Raw genomic sequence first — 19,482 nt, 5'->3', positions numbered from 1 at the left:
TGAACAACTAAGAACGACTCCTTTAGCTCAGATGCTAAAAACACACGCGCATCAGTGTGGGGAAAAAGGAAAAAGGTTTTTGAGCGTTGACACTGCAGAGTCTGGGATTCGGCTCCACCAGGGCGCAGGAGATCCAGTCAGCAACAACACCGAGGGAAAAGAAGATCAGCAAACCCGTCCGCTTCAGCACACAATTCATCCGTCCAGAGCGTTATCTCTCCCGGTAAGAGATCTAGCTTCCTTTTTATTGGGAGTAATAATCTGATCAGCTGGCAAATTAGATCGCTGATGTGAACGGGGTTCTACAGGTGTGTCAATTAGTGTTTGTTGTTGCAGTTTCCTCCTGTGAAGGAGGAAAAACAGTACTATCAATGGTCAAGCAACTTCACAGCAAACAAGGGAAAACCACAGCAAACAATATAAAAGTTAATCCACAACAAACAATATAATAAATTAATCCACAGCAAACAAATATGAAAGTTAAGGCAAAAATTGCTATATCAATCAATAACAATTTCCAAAATAAAGTAAGGTTATGGGTAGCAAAATTCTGGGAATTTTCAAAGATGGAAACTTTCCATGGGAATTAATGGGAATTTAAGGGAATTAACAGGAATTTATGGGAATAAACTGTATATAAAATTCTTACAAGCTCTTGTCTTATTTTACAGAAAAATGCCACGTGCACTATCAGATGTTTGGAGAAATTTTTTAATAGTTTTTCAAGTTTCTAATATGGAATATTTCCAAAATTCCCCAGCTTAACTTGCCATGGAAATTTACCGGAAATTTTCCGCCCCTTTGCAACCCTAGTTACCCATCAATCACACTGCTCCACTTAAATATTATATGACACATATTCACGAGGCAGAGAGTTAAACTCACTCACATATTCATATTCCTTCTGGATCCACTTCATATATTTCTCTGTGTATAATTCATTGTTAAACTCATTAGACATATGGACATATCATCTTGTAAGCACTGTTGCATAACATAAAATGCAGATACTTAAACTTAATTTAAAAGGGCATTTTAGCCAAAAATGAAAACTGTGTCAATTTATTAACCCTCATCTGGTTTCAAACTACTTTTTCTGTCTCTTTTCCATAATAAAAGTGACTGGAGATTGGGGACTGGGGCTGTAAAGCCCCAAAATGACAGAAAAGAAGGATCATGGTCCGTGTAACTTGCATCATTTTCCAAGAGTTTTGAAGTTATACAGAGAGCAAAGATACAGACCAAAATGTAAGTCCATAGCCGCGTTTCCACTGTCGGGCCAGGGCCGGGCCAGGGCTTTAAACGGGCCGTGCCGGGCTAATAGCCTCGGGCCAATAGCACCGGGCATGCGTTTCCACTGTCGGGCCAGAAGCTCCACAGCGCTTCACTAAAACACGCCCGTAACACGCCTCTCTGGGACAACGTCACACTAACCCATCATTTCACCAACAAATGGAAGTTTTATCAGAAAACTAATCAGAAATCACTGGAAACAGCATTGAAAACAAACACGATAAAAGCGTCCGTTTGCTAGCTTTTTTTTGTTTGTTTGTTTAGCAGCTACTTGAATATTTAAAACCCAAGCATCGATATTTTACCACAGGTTTACAATAAAAAGTGATACATTGATCATAATGAATTAATTTATGTAAAAATTGCACATTAGTCACTCAGAAATAAATTACCGTTAGGTCTATTTCACAAAAGAAAGAGGACACACTTACTTTTTCAGTCGCGTCTGTTTCTTTATCTGGTAACTTAGTTACAGGACATATTTACATCACATTTAGAAAAAATGATAATTTCTACAAATATATGCCATACGACCTGAGGAGCTTTAGCACTCTCTCGACTCCCATACAGATATTTTCAGTCAGAGAAACAGAGGAAGCTCCCGAAAAAAAAAGTTACTTTATTTTTTGATAGTCCGGTTTAAAGAGACGAGACGTAGGCTATGACAGATAAAATAAAAACATGACTGTGATAGCCTTTAAGATTGGTCTGATTTCTTCAAGCGTTCGCTGTTGTTTTTTTTACTATGCGTATCTTCAAGCGTTTAGTATGTTTACTATGGTAACGGCTAGCGCGCATAGTCTTTTGCATCACAAACAGAAGGCATTCAAACATGAACGCGATTTAAATTATTTTATTTTTAAGTCTTAAATGCTGACAGAATCATCCGGCGCTGCCGTCTCCCAATGGTAAACTCCTCCTCTGTTGGTAACCACTCCTCTAGCCCGAGCTGGCCCGCTTTGGACCAAGGTATTCGACGGGCCAGAAATCCTGGCCGTTGGCCCCGAGTAAGCCCCGATCAAGCCCCGGAAGTGACAGTGGAAACGCGACTGGCCCTGGCACGCACTAGCACGGCCCGGCCCTGGCCCGACAGTGGAAACGCGGCTAATATAAGCTTTAAAATGCTTACAAAGGTTTTAGGTCCTACAAAAATACAGCCTGTGACAGCGTCTCTAGTGCCTCATGTCATGTCACTGCATGTTGATATGAATATGAATTTTGTTGATGGGCTTACTGATTTCGATTGAATGGTTGTCCTCTTTACATGGGACAATGTTTTAAGACTTCCGTTTTGGCTAAATAGTCATGAGAATACATTCTTCTGTTGTTGTCATTAGTTTGCACTAAAAATGCAATGCTGTTTGAAGACACTTTACTCTTTTTCCCAAAATGGACATGTTTCCGCAGTTAACAGTAAATCTAGTTATAAATTCATTTTTCATTTGTAAAACAAAAAATGAATGTACATTCTTAACACTTTACACTACACGTTTATAAGTTCACGTTTGGAACTTTAACTTTGACTCCGCAGCCGTCTATAAGGGCTTACATCACACAAGCTCTGCAGTGTCGTCCATCCTTCCATCTGCCAGCCCTACCTTCACCTCATCCCCCTCTCCCGCTGCTGCCACCACCACCACTAACAACGGAACCTCCTCGGCCAATCATCACGTCAGCACAGCTGGCCCCGCCCCTGGCCAAGCGCTGGTGGGCGGGGCCGTGAGAGTGAGCGTTATTGCTTTGAAAATTAGAAAAAAATAGATTAGGGTTTTAATAATTTTGTTCTACAAAGTAAATTACACACTCGCACCTCAAGCTGTCTTTTCTACAGTAGTCAACATTTGCAGAGGATCAATAAAGTTCAATCAATCAACTTTCATCAAAGTTGTCCTATTACAAGAACGGGTATTGTTCAAAATTCATGTATAACTTTGATGAACTTTATTGATCCACTTCAAATGTAGACTACTGTAGTTAGGCTACTTATGTTTTAAAAACTGAACATAAGTGCTTCAAAAATGGCTGTGTAATTTACGTTGTAGAGAAAAATGTTTTAGTAACTGTTAGTCAGGGTTCCCACGGGTCCTTGAAAATATGTGAATCTGAAAAAAAAATTAAGGCCCTGGAAAGTTTTTTAAAATTGCATAGATACAGGTCCTTGAAAGTGCTTGAATTTATTTTGTGCTAGGAAAAAATTCCATATTATTCCCTCCGGTCCGCTAATGTGTTATTTCGCTTGTTTGATTTACGTCAGTTACGCGCATTTACACGTTACGTTAAGTGTTTCCCGTGTGAGGTACTTTGTCAAAGAGTATAGAAGTTTGTGTTGTACGTTGCCATGACGTTCACACACGCACAAAACTACTACGATGGAACCTCAACGTTTGTTGTTGGACACAATAAAAGTGTTCCCACATTAAGTCCTTGAACTTGAGGGTATTGGACCTGGAAAGTTCTTGAAAGATCCTTGAATTTGAAGTTCAAGGTGTGGGAACCCTGCTGTTAGTGTTTCTTTTTATTTAGCAACTTTTTTTTTTTTTTTTTTTTTGTGATTTACTAGACTTAAGTAATAGGTTTAATTTGAAGTCACATGATCACTTGATGTAATCGAGTTTTGTCTTGCAGGGAAAATCACGATCAAGAGAAACCGCCGTTAAACAGTCTAACAGACAACACAGTTGCCATGGAGGTCACGTAGCCCCGCCCCCTCAGCCGTTCACACACCACCTCTCAATCGAGGCGTCTCCTTTAGGTGCTATGCATCGTAGCGACGCTGTTTCCGTGGCAGCCGTTGGGACTTAATTGCAATGCTCATCTTTTTTGTTTTTCCTCAATTTTGTTACTGTTAAAATATCAACATATGTAAATTATGAAATATTGAAAATATTCTATGTACATACATATTTGTAATACACCCCCTTGTATATAACATTACTTGAATACAGAAATCGTTCATTTGTGATGTTTTGCACTTGGGAAAAAAATCTGAAAAAAACTGCGATCTTCGTAGCGTGTGTGCAGTTTGTGTGTGCGTGTCGGAGATTGTGAATGTTCAAGTGTTTGTGAGACTGTATTTGAATGTATGTGTCACATGCATGGTGCAAAACCTGCTGTTTTATCTATTTATTGTGAGGTGTTTACAGTTTTGTTTTGTTTATTTTAGTTTTTTCCCCCTTTAAATTCTTATTTTTTTTACTACACTGTAACCTCCTGGGTTTCTGTGTGTGTGTAGGTAAAGCCATTGTATGTGAACATCTCTTGTTGGAAAAGCAGCAGGGGTTCATCTGTCTCTCTCTCTCTTTCTCATGTGGCTGCTCCCACTCCACTCAAGCACTATTTTTTTGTAAATTTTTTTTTTTTAATCAATGCTGCTTTTGTATGTTTTCTGAGTCTTTTTTTTTTTTTTTTTTCTGGAATCTGAGAGACCCTTTTTCATTTGGGGTTTGTGAAACTTAAAAAATGGGTTTATTTTTATTACCTCTGTTTTTGATGACTGATTGTACGTCCCCTGTCTGTTATTCGTGTGTAACAGTAGTTCATAAGGGAGAGGACTACAGTGACATCTCAGTATGTTTCTTTATCATCATCATCATTCCACTTTATATGAAAATAAGGAAAACGAACAAAAAAGGGACGTTTTGTTTCCTGTAAGACTTCATGGTGGCACCCTTCCTGTGGGGCCAGCATGAGCTCTCTTCTGTGAAGAGGACGGTACCTCACAAGGCTACTCGTAGTTGTTGTTTGGATGTACCACAATCTGAATGCCCGTTCCAATGGCATCATCTATCTTTGAGGTGTTTTTTAGTCCCACCTGGAAGAATGAATAAAAAAAAAAAAAAAACTTATATGACAAAAAATGTTTAATAAACCCAGGGCATTAAGTGTTTGACCAGCACAATTCTGTCTGTCATTTTTATTTATTTCAGATTTTCTATGAACAATTGCAGCTCTTTCTCTTCATGACACATGCAGTTTTATGTAGAATTCAATACAGGGAAAATATGATTCCCCTTTATTAATTACATTAGCCTTAATCAAAGGAGACTCACACATGTTTTGGAACAACATAAAGATGTGTAAAAGGGCCATTTTAATTTTTGGTTGAATCCATTTTAAGTGACACCTGACAAACTTGTACACATATTAGTTTAATTGACAGAGACATTTTCATGTTTTATTAGATTACAGAATCTATGACTTCAAATATATCATAGTTACTAAAATTAAGTTTAATGTCTGTTGAATAGTCTGTGGATCTCCTTTCATGAAATATCTGAAAAAGTTTTGATTAGCTCTGAGAGTGGAAAGTTGAGGTCGAGTGATTTTAAAGGTGGCGGTGGGTCTTGACACTCTGATATTATCCAGATACTGCACACACAACAAACACACACAAACAGAATCGGTATCAATTAAAGCGACAGCTAGACTATATTATAAAATCTAACTGGTTATTGTCAGTCTGTCAACCAACATCTTGGTCTTGACATTCAACCTAATTTTTTTGACTATTTAAATTAAAATTCTGTTGTTCCAGACATGTATGAATTTATTTCTTCTGCTGAACACACACAAAAAAAGATATTTTGAACAATGTTGGTAACCAAGCATTGACCCCATTGACTTCTGTAGTATTTTCTTTTTTAAGGTATTTGGTCTTGGCAGAATAGATCTGCTACGCTAAATAACCCCCAGAGCCCTCCTCCAAACAAACATCTTTTCCAGATAGTTTAGGCTGTACAGCCAATGCCACAGCTTTTCACAGCTGCTCTAGATCTTGAGTTTGGAGCAGAGTTGTGCAATAGCTGAAAGAGACTATTGCTATACAGCTATAAAGCAACTTTTCATTTGCAAAGTTTAAATAAACGATACAGCCACACACACACACACATGCTGCTGAGTGAGAAAACAAGCTGCTGCAGAGATATGCATATATTTGTACATATGAACATGGACAGAACGAGATTAGACATTTTTGTGTGAATTGTTTCTGGGTGTGGTACCTCCTTCCTTTAATTCATGATCGATGTAAATTCAAATACAGAGACAGAGATTTTGTTTTCATGTTTTATTAGTTTGTTTTTAAGTCTCAGTTCTGTAAAATCAAAACACATAACTTCCAGATTCTAATATGACTCTTCTAAAAGGCACTAACAGTGAAGTCCCTAAAATATGACCAAAATCTTAAAACCTGTCATTTATCTGTGGCAGTGATAAACATCATCAAATACTAGTAAATAGGCTTGTCAATACACCAAATTATTATAAATTGTACAAAACCTTACAGATTCATAATTCTCCATGTCTCTGTGTAAATTAAAACCCCATATATAAACATTTTTTTTCTGCATGCATACAATATTCTCACATGGTTACACGATATATACTATAAAGCAAATCTCAAATATTGTCTTAACGTATAAACTATACTATCATTCAGCTCTAAACGGTTAATTAGACAATTAAGCATCAACATCGTAAAACTCTGTAAAGCTGCTTTGAAACAATATGTATTGTGAAACACAATATACCAATAAATTGACACATGACTATTACTATTACATGCACCTAAATGATTTTAGATATATTTGGTTGAATTCTTTATTCCCACTCACAGCTCTAGGTAAAGATGCTGCAAAGATGATAGCAGTTTTCTCCTAGTTATCAAGCTGTGCCATTAGTCCCAAAACCAGGGCCTTAATGGAAAGTGATCCTTATCATACTCTGCCATATCCTTCCAAAACCAGGGCCTTAGAAATGGAGACAAGAGATAAAACATGATAAATGATGTAGAAATATGTCTATATACAAAGCCGACCAGTATGTTAAGATCCACACTGCACACAATGATGCTATTGCACTGAAAACTTGTACATTTAATATACAATATTCAAATAGAATTGTATAAATCATAAAAAAATGGTCATATTACAGTTCTCATCATTGGTGCATCTCATTACTGGTGCACTCTTAGTTTTTAACATTAGTCATAACTTACTTTTGCCAAGCCTCCATAAACAAGCCCTGGGAATTCAGATGAATCTTCACCTTCTGGTTGCAGCGAAGTCTGTAGTCCTCAAATTTTGTGCATTTTTGAGACTGTTTATTGCATATGAGCCTTCATCAGAAAGCACAAAGCACAGCATCACTTCAGAGTCTTTAACAAACCTGACAAACTGCTGTATCAATTATTTGTGTGAGAAACAGACCAAAATTTACGTTGTTATTGACTGCTAATGAACTAGGAGATATAGGGATAATGTAAAGAAAAATAAATCTATGAATAGCAATTCTCAAACTTTTTGGTTTGTTTATCAAAAAAAGGTATTATGTGGATTACATGGAATATGCATAAGTCATACTTTTCTGTGTCCTTTTTAAAGGTTGAAAGCTCTAGTCTCAATGAAATTGCATGGAAAAGAGATTTACTGATGCAAAATGTGTGATGATAAACCAATACAAACCCCTGAAATGTCACAATACAGGCTGGTCTTGTGCGTGACCTCTGCAAGATCTTGATTCCTTCCTTCAGTAAATAGCAAGCATCCACCCTAGATGTGGATATACAAACAGATAAAATGACTTTGTTTTTAGGGACTGATAATTCCATACTTTATACTTTTTCACTCATTAATTTGAACTATTCCATAGAGATTTAAATAGATGAGGGCCGTGCCATTCCTAACCTCTATGACTGACTCTTCTGCAGAACACAAAGATCATTTGAACAAGGTTGGTAAGAAAACAGTTTCATTCACACTGAATTCCATTGTATTTTTTATTCATGCAATGGAAGTCAATGGCATCTGAAACGGTTTGGGACACCACCGTTCTTTAAAATGACTTCTTTTGTGTTCCTCAGAAGAAAAAAATGCAGGTTTGGCACAACAATAGGGCGAGTAAAATAAATGACAGATTTTTCATTTTTGGATGGACTATCCCTTTAAATATGGTCTACACAGTTCCTAATAACAGACAAATTGAAATAGAAACAAGACAGAAGGTGATTTCATATCTTTTTCTTACTTGAGTTCTGTTAGACTGGAGCAGTTCTTGATGATTTGGAGGGTCCAAACAGACAACATCTTACTTAGACAGTTCACTGTCATTCCAATCCTTTTCAGTTTAGAGAAAGAACAGAGAAAAGACAACCATGCATTTGAATCTCCTCTGTGCATTGTCTGAGAAAGTCTGGTCCAGTCGATGTCGATTAGTCCTGCTTTTGGAAAGGCTAGACTGAGTGATGTGAAAAATGCTCCTAGGTCTTCACAACGTGGACGATAGTAATAGTAGAAGTGGATACTATACAAAAACAAAAAACAAAACAAAAGAATGGTATCAATGTTGTTGTTGTGTCTGTAAACCAACAAGTCCTTTCTTAGAATACCTTTGTGTGATATATTTATTATTATGATCAATGGATGGTCTGTTGTGCACCAGTCATTATTTGCATCGTCAGCATTAATCAAAGAAGCTGAAGTGTGATACTTTATTGTTTGAGATGTTTTGGGTCACCAATTTAGCTGCATTATTACCATCATAATTCTGAATGTATTAGATTGTGCAGAAAAAAACAGGCTAGATAAATGTCAGATGTTTGCCAGGAAAAGGCTTATACGTATTTTAAAATGTACCTGTTATCACTGTAAAGCTGCTTTGAAACAATCTTTATTGTATTAAAGAGGTATATAAATGAAGGTGACTTGACTTGACTTGACGTACACGTGCACTGGTAGATTAAGCTGTTGTGGTTATTGAACACGTGATGATATAACTGGTTATCCAAAATATAATCGTCACATAACTATTCTGGTTATCATTAGAAACGGCTATTTGATGAACAGAAAAAAAAATCACTTTTTCTTCACCTGGAGAGCTCTTTACTGATTGACAGATGAATTGTGAGAGATTTTGTAAATGGGTTGTCAACATCAAAGCTGTGAATCAAATGACAGAAAAAAATAAAAAAATAAACATGATACAAAAGCACAACAAAGGATGATAGCTCATGTATGTAAAACACATGAAATGTATAAAATGTGTTTTGAGACATTACCAATGAGAGCTCAGGGTCTGTTCTCTTGTGAGAGCACACATCAGTTCAGTAGTTTCAGAGTCTGATAAATCTTCAACAGTCAAGCTTCAAAATCAAATCCAGAAGATGAATGTACAGACTACATAATTGAAGTTAACTTGCAATAACAAACAATAAAAACATAATGACACATTTGTAAAATGTATGGAATATGTATCTGTATACAGACACATTTAAATTAAAGAATAATAAATCCACAAGCAAGAAATAAAAGTAAACCAATTAGTGATGGTATGTTTATATAAAAATAGAATGAATTAGATAAATTAATTAGATCTACTGAATATCTGTTTTGGAACAAAGCACTTACTTCACTTCCTTAAACTTGTGGAGAACTGGCAGAATCATAAAAAACTTTTCAGAAGTTATACTGGTGTCAATATACAGTTCTTCCATGCACTGACAGCACTGAGAGCAGTACAGCAGCGCCCAGCAGTCTGTTCTTCTCATGACTGCAGCATATGAATCAATTTTATTCAAGGCTTCCATAGCTTCTTTCACAAAGTCCTCTTCATGAAGTTCATAGAGACAGTGAAAGAAAAAAAATGTTCTACTCTCAAAATTTTTATTTTGAAGCTCTTTCAAAATCAATTCTTTCAGAAGAGCCTGTGTTTTTGGATGAACAAAGAGACCGTGTTTCTCAAGTGTGCGTCTCACATCCTTATTCAGCAGACCAAATGCAAACTGAACCACAGCTGAACAGCTTGGAGCACTAGTCAGACTTGAGTCATCAATGGAAAATGGCTGTGTCCATTTCCTCTGGGACTCTTCTTCATCCAGAAGGACATAGTACAGAGCGGTGAAGAACTCCTGAAAGCTGAGATGCATGAAACTGAACATCGTCTCCTGACGTATTGTTCTTTTAAACAGGAACTTGCACAGGAATGGATTGCCAGCAGGGTCTGAAACTGTTTTATTAACAGTATTTTCATCCAACAGGACTTGCTGTTCCAGCATCCCTCTCTCTGCCAGCTGACCCAGACTCCTCAGCAGGGTCGGGATGGACTGACTCAAACCCTGGCAGTGATGCTTCAGTAGAGTACACATAAAGTCAACGTAGATGGAGGTGGTGGTTTCCAGTCCACTTGTTACATCTGCACCACTTTTGAATCGTTCCTTGATAGTTGTGCAGATGATCCAGCAGACGACAGGGATGGAACAGGCGGTGATGAGAGTTTCATTTGTCTTCACAAATGTATAAGCCTTCCCGAAAAGCTCCTCATTCTGAAAAAACTTCTGGAAGTACTCCTCTACCCCCTTCTCAGAGAAGCCCATAATCTCAGAGAAACGCTGAGGTCCTTTGAGCAGTTTACTCAGTGTGTCTGTAGCTGTAGATCTGGAAGTGACCAGCAGGAAGGACTCTGGCAGGATTCGACCCCTCAGCAGGTCACAGAGAACGACCTCAGGTGGGGCTTTCTGAAGCGGATCAGTGTTTGGTGACATGCCATAAATGTCCTGTGTGAGTCTCAGCTCATCAAATCCATCAATGATGAAAAGCACCTTCATTGGTGACTGTAACATCTGTGAGATCTGATCTGATGTTAAACTGCAGCTGTAGCTCAAGATCTCCACCAAACTCTTTTTGCCAGGAATGCGGTTTATTTCTTTACACTTTAAGTGAAACACAATATCAAACCGCTCTTTGTAGAGGTCACCAGATGCCCAGTCCATCATGATCTTCTGCACAGTGAAGGATTTCCCGTTCCCAGAATTTCCCTGCAGTATAACAGCACTAGGACTGATCCCCTGACTATCTCGGTCGAACAGAGAGTTCAGATGGACGGAGTCATCACTGCTCCTGGCGCTGAGGACCTGCTGGAAGCTCTCTCCACTCGAGCAGATCTCTTCTTCTCTCTCTTTTGGATCTCTATGTTTCTGAATGATCAGAGGTTGTGTGTAGCGCTGAGACAGCAGCACATGTTCACCAGCCCGTGAGTTATACTCGGTCACACACTGATACTCGCTGCAGATCCGCGTCTTGTGTTTTAAAATCACTGACCTTGTTTCTGCACACATAAAATAAGCAATTTTAAAAAGGGTTAGTGAATTTTAAAACAAATTATGATTCTAATACAGTAAGACATTTCAGAGGTGGAAGGAACAACATTCAAGACATATTAGTTTTATCTATTACCCGAGGTTTGTGTTTTTTCAGAGGGTGGGCGATACAAAGTAAAACCTGCAGAAAATAAGACAAACTTTCTTTAAATATCAATAAATTATAAATTGTCAACAGCTAAATCTAAAACATATATAGGCAGCATTAATATATATTTTTTAGCAAGTATTTGTTAGATCCTTCTTCTAATAGAACAATGAATACATTTTAGCATGTGACCTGTGATTATTACACACATGAAAATACTCAATGCATTATCAGAAAAATTATAATAGTCTATATTATTAGCATCTATGAATGAACAACACATTTTTCTTACCAGGTGCATTGTGTATGATGTGGACATTGCCTGTTATTGTATTGTCAGTGAGTACAGGAGCTGTAATATGGCCTCCACTCTGAGCTGCAGCGCTCACATTTGGCCCAGAGTGAGATGTGGAAATGTCCTTCTTACTGAGAAACTCTAGATAATGGGAAGAAATTTAGACACCCATAATAACACTGTATTAATGTTGTTGCTTTTAGCCTTAAATATCATGAATTAAATGAACACTTATTCGATTCAATACAAGCTTGGTGTACAGCTGAGGAGAAGAGAAAGATATGACATAACTTTTTGTTTTACAGACTAAAAATAAAACTTGAAACATTAACTTAAGTTCTTTAATTTTCACTGATGAAATTATACTAATAGTTAGAAAATGCCTAGTTGACGTACCGTAAAAAGCGTCCATTTCAGATCACCCTCTGCAAGAATAGAAACACACAATCAATAATACAAAAGTGAATGTGAATTTTCAAAACTTTAAGGATATTTTATATCACACTTAAAAGAAAAAACGCATGGCGATAACAACAAGTCTTTCCAGCAGAACAAGTTTTAGTTAGCATGAGTTTTGCGACGTTACCTTTTTTCAAGGGGTGAGAGCCTGAATGACGCAAGTTGAACCACAGGATGGTGTTTCCGTGATCAGTCGCTTCCTGCCTTTTGAGCGGATGTCAGAAAGAGAACTGTATCTAGACAAATCTCTTGACCAAAAAACATGTAATACGGCAATGCAAAATCATACTAGAAAAACAGTTCGAGCTGTTGATTTGATGTGTTTTCATAAAAGGAAAGACGAAGGCAGTCTGTATAACATATTGAATCAAAACAATTAAGACGTAATTAAGACAATTAAAACATCTTTTAATGCTTTGTTTTTGATTTCGATTCATCAAAGTGACTCGAATGGTTTTATTCCGTTCACAAAATGACGTTTGTCCTTTCTGAGTATTACGAGTCCTTACAGATGTTAATATAGCCTAGATGTAATACAGTTGTTTAGAACCAAACACAGGATCACCATTAAAGGCAGTGAATGTGATCAAGACAAAGTTTATTCATTTCAAACCATAACAATTTCTTTTATACTATTAAAGCTAGCTAAGAGTAACAGGGTCTTGATGCGAACAGCCATGTCTTTGCTTGGGTCTAACATAAGCATAAAAATATATTCAAATTGTAATGATACATTTGAAATAAATTAAATAGGCTAATATCTACAGGCAGGAGTAACTAACAGGTAAAGTAAAACTCTTAAAAGAAACAATACTTCCTACAGTGTATTATTACACACTGTCTCCGTAACTTCAGACTCGATAAGCTATAATATCAAAGTTGACCTTCAGATAAGGATGCCAGTCTGAAGACACACTTGGAGTTATTTAGCAGCTTCAGTTTACATTAGGCAGAACAAGTTTAGACCTGCAGGGAAATATGAGTGAAAATTATATTGCAGTAGGCCTACTCAAGAGTGTTTTTTACAGTATATAATAAGAACAATCAAATCCATTGTATAAGCCCCTTAATTGTTCTTAACTAATCAGAGCTCACTTTATGTCTTCTGTACATTTCTCTCCACAGAACTCAATGGTCACTCTCTGGTTGCAGCTGAGCTCCTCGATCTGCTCGGTGTGACGTGTGCAGCGGTCAGAGGATTTACTGCATCTGAACCTTCACAGAGACGCAGAACAGCAGCACACATTTACCACATTCAATACAGCCAAAGACATGGATTTCATTAAAATATTACCAGGAAATATCTCATATGTGCTGCCAGGTGAGGTGACTAAATGTGTGAGAGCACAGAAGTGTAAATGTGAAAGAACATCAGTGAACATGCATATGTTCATTCACAATTCAAAAAACATCATATTTTAATTTTTCACATTTATCTACAGCTGTCTATAACACTAGTAGATTAACATAAAATATGACTACTAGTAAACAGATATGTGAGGATGTGAATTACAAACCCTCTAATGTTCACAATGCACTCAGAACGTTTTGCAGATTCCTTCAGTAACTTGATTCCCTCTTCCATTAAAAGACCAGGGAGACACTTAGCACCATCAGAGCCCCATGAACCAGCATTGAAACTACAAAACAGAGATATTTCTGTGAGAATAATAAGACAAAGTTGATATAAAAAAATGTGTGATTTTACACTGTTACAACTCTGCTGAGAAAAAGTAAAAAGAAATTGTTTATAAGATGCAGCAATTACATTTTATTCTTCCAGGTATTTTAGAGCTTAATGGCTTTTAAAACTCATTACCCAACAGACAGGTATTATTAGTGTATTACCGTGCTGCGGTCACAATATTTGTCTGTTTTGTTTTAGCATCCCGACCAGCCTGACATATCAACACTGGCTTGAATCAATGACAACCAATGGCAAAGCACCTGCTGTTTGCTTTGGTGAAACTAGTAGTGCAGAAATTGCACACTTCATGTTCAACAAAAAACAAGAGCTTAAACATTACAATTGTTTTCGAACAATGCGCCAAATTGTATAACCTCTTCAAACTGAAAATAATGAATTATTTCTGATAATTTTAATGCAGATAAAAAAATAAAAAAAAAAGTATTATCAGGATAATTATAAACCAATAATTTCCTGTTTATTGGTAAAATATAGTTTGTTTGTTTTTTATTAAAAAAAGCATGCCAATTTTTCATGATCCTGACACATTTCCATGATCTTTTAACATAAAAAAATAATTGTAATAGTTTTTTTTTTTCTATTGCCACCTTTATTTTTATGAAATGTAGAATTGTTTGGACAATGATCACAACAGTTATCATAGAATGACTCGTATATAAAGTACATAGCAAATATAAATGCTCACAAACTAAAGGGACACGGACAAAGCTAATAACTCTCACCTGATCACAGCCAGTTTAGTGCAAGACTTGACCAGGAAGAGGATTCTGGAAGCCCAGGTCTCCGTCAGGAAGGGAACGGAAAGATTTATCGCACTTAAACCAGACACAGATGTCAGCTGAGACAGCAGAGCATCGACCTGCCCGTCAAAATCTGCACTTCTAAAGACAGAAAGAAACATTTAGAGAGAGAGTAATCTCCATATACAAAGAGCATGAAGGCAAGGTGAAGGTGGTTTTGAAAACTTACTGTTCTGTTATACAGTTGACACTGTGAAACGCCTGTAAGAAGCTCTTGACATTAATACTGGACACCTCTGAACGTGGACATTTCAGAATGATTTCCGACAGTGAAGGTTCATTCTGTGGGCTTGAACACCACCTCACCACATTCAAGCTGTCAACAAGAAACACATTTATTTCCTCAAACATCTCAATCAATAATCAAGTTTATTTGTCCAAGTCTTAGTTAAGAGGTTGCACAACATCATACAGTAAAAACATGACATGTAACTGTATTTATTAGTGATTCAAAAATAATAATAATAACAGATCAAAAGGGAATTGTTTAGAGTCCAGGTTGTGAGGGAGAGATCCTTACACAAGCTTTCCTTCAAAGCTGAAGAGCCGGAGAGACGAGCAGAGACTCTCCGCATCATTGGTCCTTAAACTGCCAATCAGAGTACAAAGTCAACATTAATATCTAAACTTGAAAGCAAAGTATTTAGGTTTTAGATGTGTGATTGGCGATGGACCAATCATTTATGAATGCTTGTGCAGTTTAATGTATGCAAATGTAAAAAAATAAAATTCTTGAGGTTACTGATACCTGATCTCTTCCCATTTCCCTTTGCTCTGCAAGAAGTCTGTGAGGATGAGTGCGGTATCAGCTGTGATGCTCTTCACCGCTAACTGAAGTCCACCCACGCTCTTCTGTTTGTGCAGAACATTAAGAACCTGCTGCACACTTTGATCTGACAGACAGCGGCTGTTCAGCCTGTAAAAGAGATTAATAATCTGATCACTTACAATGTGACATTTATCAGTCCATACCAGGATTAGCAGTTCTGTGCAGAAAAGTCACTGGTTTTTACTTCAGTTCTCTCAGTTGCTTTCCTTCTCCAAGAGCTGAGAGCAGATTAGTGACATCTGTGTCTGAAAAGTTTTGCACAGTCAACCTAAAAAGAATAAATCAATAAAATAATTGAACACACTGATCAATGCAATTTTTAAATATTCTTTTGTTTCTTTCTTGTAAACAAACAAACTATGGAAGCCCACCTCAAACAAAAACTAAACAAATAAAAAAGCTAATAAAGTGTATCTCTGACTTCCTGACAGTTTGATTTTTAATTGCCACTTTTTTCCTCATAATTGCATCTTAAATTCTCTCTATATATAATAATTTATATCTCACAAAAAAATATAAAGAATACGTTTTTAAAGTATTTTAATAATTTTAAAATGTTAACTTTCTCACAATTAAATGTGCAGTAAGTGATTTCTTAGAAACACTGTTGATATTTGAAATCAACCCAAACAAACACACCCCTCCATTGCTCCACCCTCAAAATCACTCAATGCAAAGGTGGATGTCTGTGGGCAGAGTCAACATATTTCACCGAAATTTGTGTAGTGATTGATGGGATTTTTTAGCTTCAGACTATGAATCCATCCAGTCAGATGATATCAAACTTTTTGAGTCTGGTAGTGGTAGTAATATTATTATACATTTCAAAATTCATATTTATTTATTCATTATTATAGTATTAAAATAGCATATGGTATACATAAATATATACAGCATCAGATATTCATGCTTCTGTGTTTCATTTAGCATGTTTAAACCTAACCACAATTAATTTATAGAATGAACAATCATATTAATTTCCAAAACATAAAAATAACTGATAGCTGTCAATATCTCCCAAATGTTCTGTATTGGTTCATCACTAGATTTGCACACTTACTCTAGTGCCGGGGTCCTGCACAATACAGACTGAAGCATCTTCAGCTCTTCAGCCGCAAAGTTGATCTTCAAGCTTCTGAAGTGAGGACAGCAATCCAGACAGTACAACAACGCCCAGCAGTCTGTCCTGCTCAGTGGATCCCAGGACATGTCTAACTCTTGCCAAGCTTCCATGGCTTTCTGCACAAACTCTTTTTCGTGGAGCTCATAGAGACAGTGGAGAATGAAGGGCAGAGAATTGTAGTCTCTAACTGTGCTAACATGGAGGATCCATTCTTCCAACTGTGCCTGTACAAAGGAAGGGACAGACAGATTGTGCGTCTCTTTGAGTGAGCTTCTCACTTCTTTATTACAGAGGCCACAGAGAAACTGAATCACAGGCAGGAAATGAGGTTCGGGACATCCATACTTCAGTGGAAACTTCTCATCCAAATATAGGGCAAGATAGCTTTGCGTTTGAGAGTGGAACCACTCTGTTAGTTTATCCAGAAACTCTCTTTCATTTAGTGAGATGTAGTACAGAGCGGTGAAGAACTCCTGAAAGCTGAGATGCATGAAACTGAACATCGTCTCCTGGCGGATTCTTCTCTTAAAGAGGAACTTGCACAGGAATGGACTGCCTGAAACCATTTCTTGCACGCTTTTCTCTTCAAACACCACTTGCTTTTCCAGCATTCCTCTCTCTGCCAGTTGACCCAGACTCCTCAGCAGGGTCGGGACGGACTGACTCAAACTCTGGCAGTGATGCTCCAGTAGAGTGGACACAAAATCAACGTAGATAGAGGTGGTGGTTTCCAGTCCGCTTGTCGCATCCGCCCTCTCCCGCATAACCGTGCAGATGATCCAGCAGATAACAGGGATGGAGCAGGCGGTGATGAGGGTTTCGTTTGCCTTCACACAGTCAAAAGCATTCCTGAAGAGTCCATCATCCTGAAAGAACCTCTGGAAGTACTCCTCCACCTCCCTCTCGGAGAAGCCAATAATCTCAGTGAAGCGCTGAGGGTGCTTGAGCAGACCGCCCAGGATTTTTGTAGCAGTAGATCTGGTGGTGACCAGCAGGAAGGACTCGGACAAGATGTGGCCCCTCAAAAGGGCCTTCAGAGAAGCCTCGGTTGGAGCTTTTTCAGAGAGATGCTTGAGTTTTGCCGTATTCGACGTGTCACTATATGAAAACCTGAGCTCGTCGAATCCATCAATGAGGATGAGAACTTTCTCTGGTGACTTCTGCAGGATCTGTGAGATCTGGTCTGATGTTAAATTGGAGTTGTAGCTCAAAAGCTCCGCCAAACTCTGCTCTCCAGATATGTGGTTCACTTCTTTACATTTCAAGTGAAAAAGACAATCAAATTCCTCTCTGCTGAGGTTTCCTGATGCCCAATCTAGCATGATCTTTTGAGCAGTGAAGGATTTGCCATGCCCAGAGTTCCCCTGAAGAATGACAGCACTGGGACTGACTCCTTTATTATCGGCACTGAAAAGCGCATCCAAGACCGAGCTGCCCTTGTCCGCATTATTCCTGGAGGTGAGGAGCTGCTGGAAACTCTCTCCCACGGAGCACATCTCTTCTTCTCGCTCTCTCTTCTCTCTGTGTCTCGTGATGATCAGAGGTTGTGTATAGCGCTCGGACAACAGCACATATTCACCAGGCAGAGAGTTATACTCACTCACATTTTCATATTCCTTCTGGATCCACTTCTTATATTTATCTGAGTATAATTCATTGTTAAACTCATTAGACATATGGACATATCAGCTTGTAAGCACTGTTGCATAACATAAAATGCAGATACTTAATCTTAATTTTAGCCAAAAATGAAAACTGTGTCAATTTACTAACCCTCATCTGGTTTCAAACTACTTTTTCTGTCTCTTTTCCATAAAAGTGACTGAAGATTGGGGAATGTGGGCTGTAAAGCCCCAAAATGACAAAAAACGCATCATCGTCCGTGCAACTTGCATCATTTTCCAACAGTTTTGAAGTTATACAGATTTGGAGCAAAGATACAGACCAAAATTTAAGTCAATATTCACTCATAATCATCCATTCTGAAGCTTTAAAATGCTTACGAAGGTTGTAGGGTATGATTTCATGACAAGTCAATTGAACCAATTTTTTTGTGCTTTTTGTCATTTTGTAGCATTACAGCCTCAGTCCTCATTAATTCCCATTACATGGAATAGAGAGATGAGTAAATTACAGAATTTTCATGTTTGTGTTAACTATCCTTACAAAAATAACTTTTACTTTGCTTTTTATTTTTTTAAAGAGAAGTTCCAACCTAAGCATAAGCATTTAAGTCAAATTAAACTTAAATGAACAAATGAAGTTAGGAAATTAAGATGAAATACTCACTTAAGCTATTTACAAGTGCTTCTGCAGTTTGAGCAATGCTACCTGTAAAAGGTATTTTACAGGTAACATTTAACAGAACATTTCTCAGTACAAAGGTCTAGATGCATGTGGTATAATAGGCAAAATTAGTGTGCTCTTACCCAAGTCTCTAAACAGAGATTGCTCATGCTTTTCCAGACTAGAATAAAAGGCAGATTTAACCTTGTCTCCTCCAGAGTGCAGTACTTCATAAAACTCTCTAATTTTCTCCTGGTTGATATCTGCTGCTCTGATCTTACAGTACGGCTCCCACTCCAGCACACCAGCTGACCGCAGCTCATCCGCTATCGGCATCACCATGATTACTTTCTGGACAAGTGTCGCCCAGTGGGCATCCACAAACTGAGCCCCTGGTGGAGAGATAATAAAATGATAATTGGTCACAAGAAAGGAAGTCAAAACAGCTCAT

General features: G+C 37.6%; 1 protein-coding gene across 9 annotated transcripts in view; it reads right to left on the bottom strand.

The window, feature by feature from the left end:
• The window catches only part of LOC311291573 (NACHT, LRR and PYD domains-containing protein 1 homolog), a 29,991-nt gene that overhangs the window by 9,428 nt on the left and 1,081 nt on the right, over positions 1 to 19,482 (bottom strand). For 2 of the 9 annotated variants that reach the window (XM_084410646.1, XM_084410647.1), the window contains exons 3-16: positions 19,175 to 19,423; positions 19,035 to 19,076; positions 16,683 to 18,387; positions 15,807 to 15,890; positions 15,542 to 15,709; positions 15,314 to 15,382; positions 14,963 to 15,109; positions 14,716 to 14,874; positions 13,803 to 13,925; positions 13,381 to 13,500; positions 12,413 to 12,489; positions 12,223 to 12,251; positions 11,824 to 11,967; positions 11,520 to 11,564 (exon numbers count right to left, since the gene is read on the bottom strand). In XM_084410646.1, coding sequence (XP_084266772.1) covers positions 11,917 to 11,967; positions 12,223 to 12,251; positions 12,413 to 12,489; positions 13,381 to 13,500; positions 13,803 to 13,925; positions 14,716 to 14,874; positions 14,963 to 15,109; positions 15,314 to 15,382; positions 15,542 to 15,709; positions 15,807 to 15,890; positions 16,683 to 18,387; positions 19,035 to 19,076; positions 19,175 to 19,423 — 3,023 coding nt within the window. In that variant the 3' untranslated portion in view covers positions 11,520 to 11,564; positions 11,824 to 11,916. Of the gene's footprint in view, positions 1 to 6,327; positions 7,041 to 7,288; positions 7,409 to 7,754; positions 7,842 to 8,316; positions 8,593 to 9,158; positions 9,228 to 9,346; positions 9,431 to 9,695; positions 11,392 to 11,519; positions 11,565 to 11,823; positions 11,968 to 12,222; positions 12,254 to 12,412; positions 13,252 to 13,380; positions 13,501 to 13,802; positions 13,926 to 14,715; positions 14,875 to 14,962; positions 15,110 to 15,313; positions 15,383 to 15,541; positions 15,710 to 15,806; positions 15,891 to 16,682; positions 18,388 to 19,034; positions 19,077 to 19,174; positions 19,424 to 19,482 lie in introns of those variants that run through there. The other 7 variants (XM_084410648.1, XM_084410650.1, XM_084410652.1 and 4 more) reach the window with 7 other exon arrangements.

The sequence above is a fragment of the Rutilus rutilus genome (genome assembly GCF_951802725.1).
Source record: "Rutilus rutilus genome assembly, chromosome: 6".
NCBI classification, from domain to species: Eukaryota; Metazoa; Chordata; class Actinopteri; order Cypriniformes; family Leuciscidae; genus Rutilus; species Rutilus rutilus.
The sequence above is the reverse complement of the archived record's forward strand: the minus strand, read 5'-3'. Positions and strand labels throughout refer to the sequence as shown.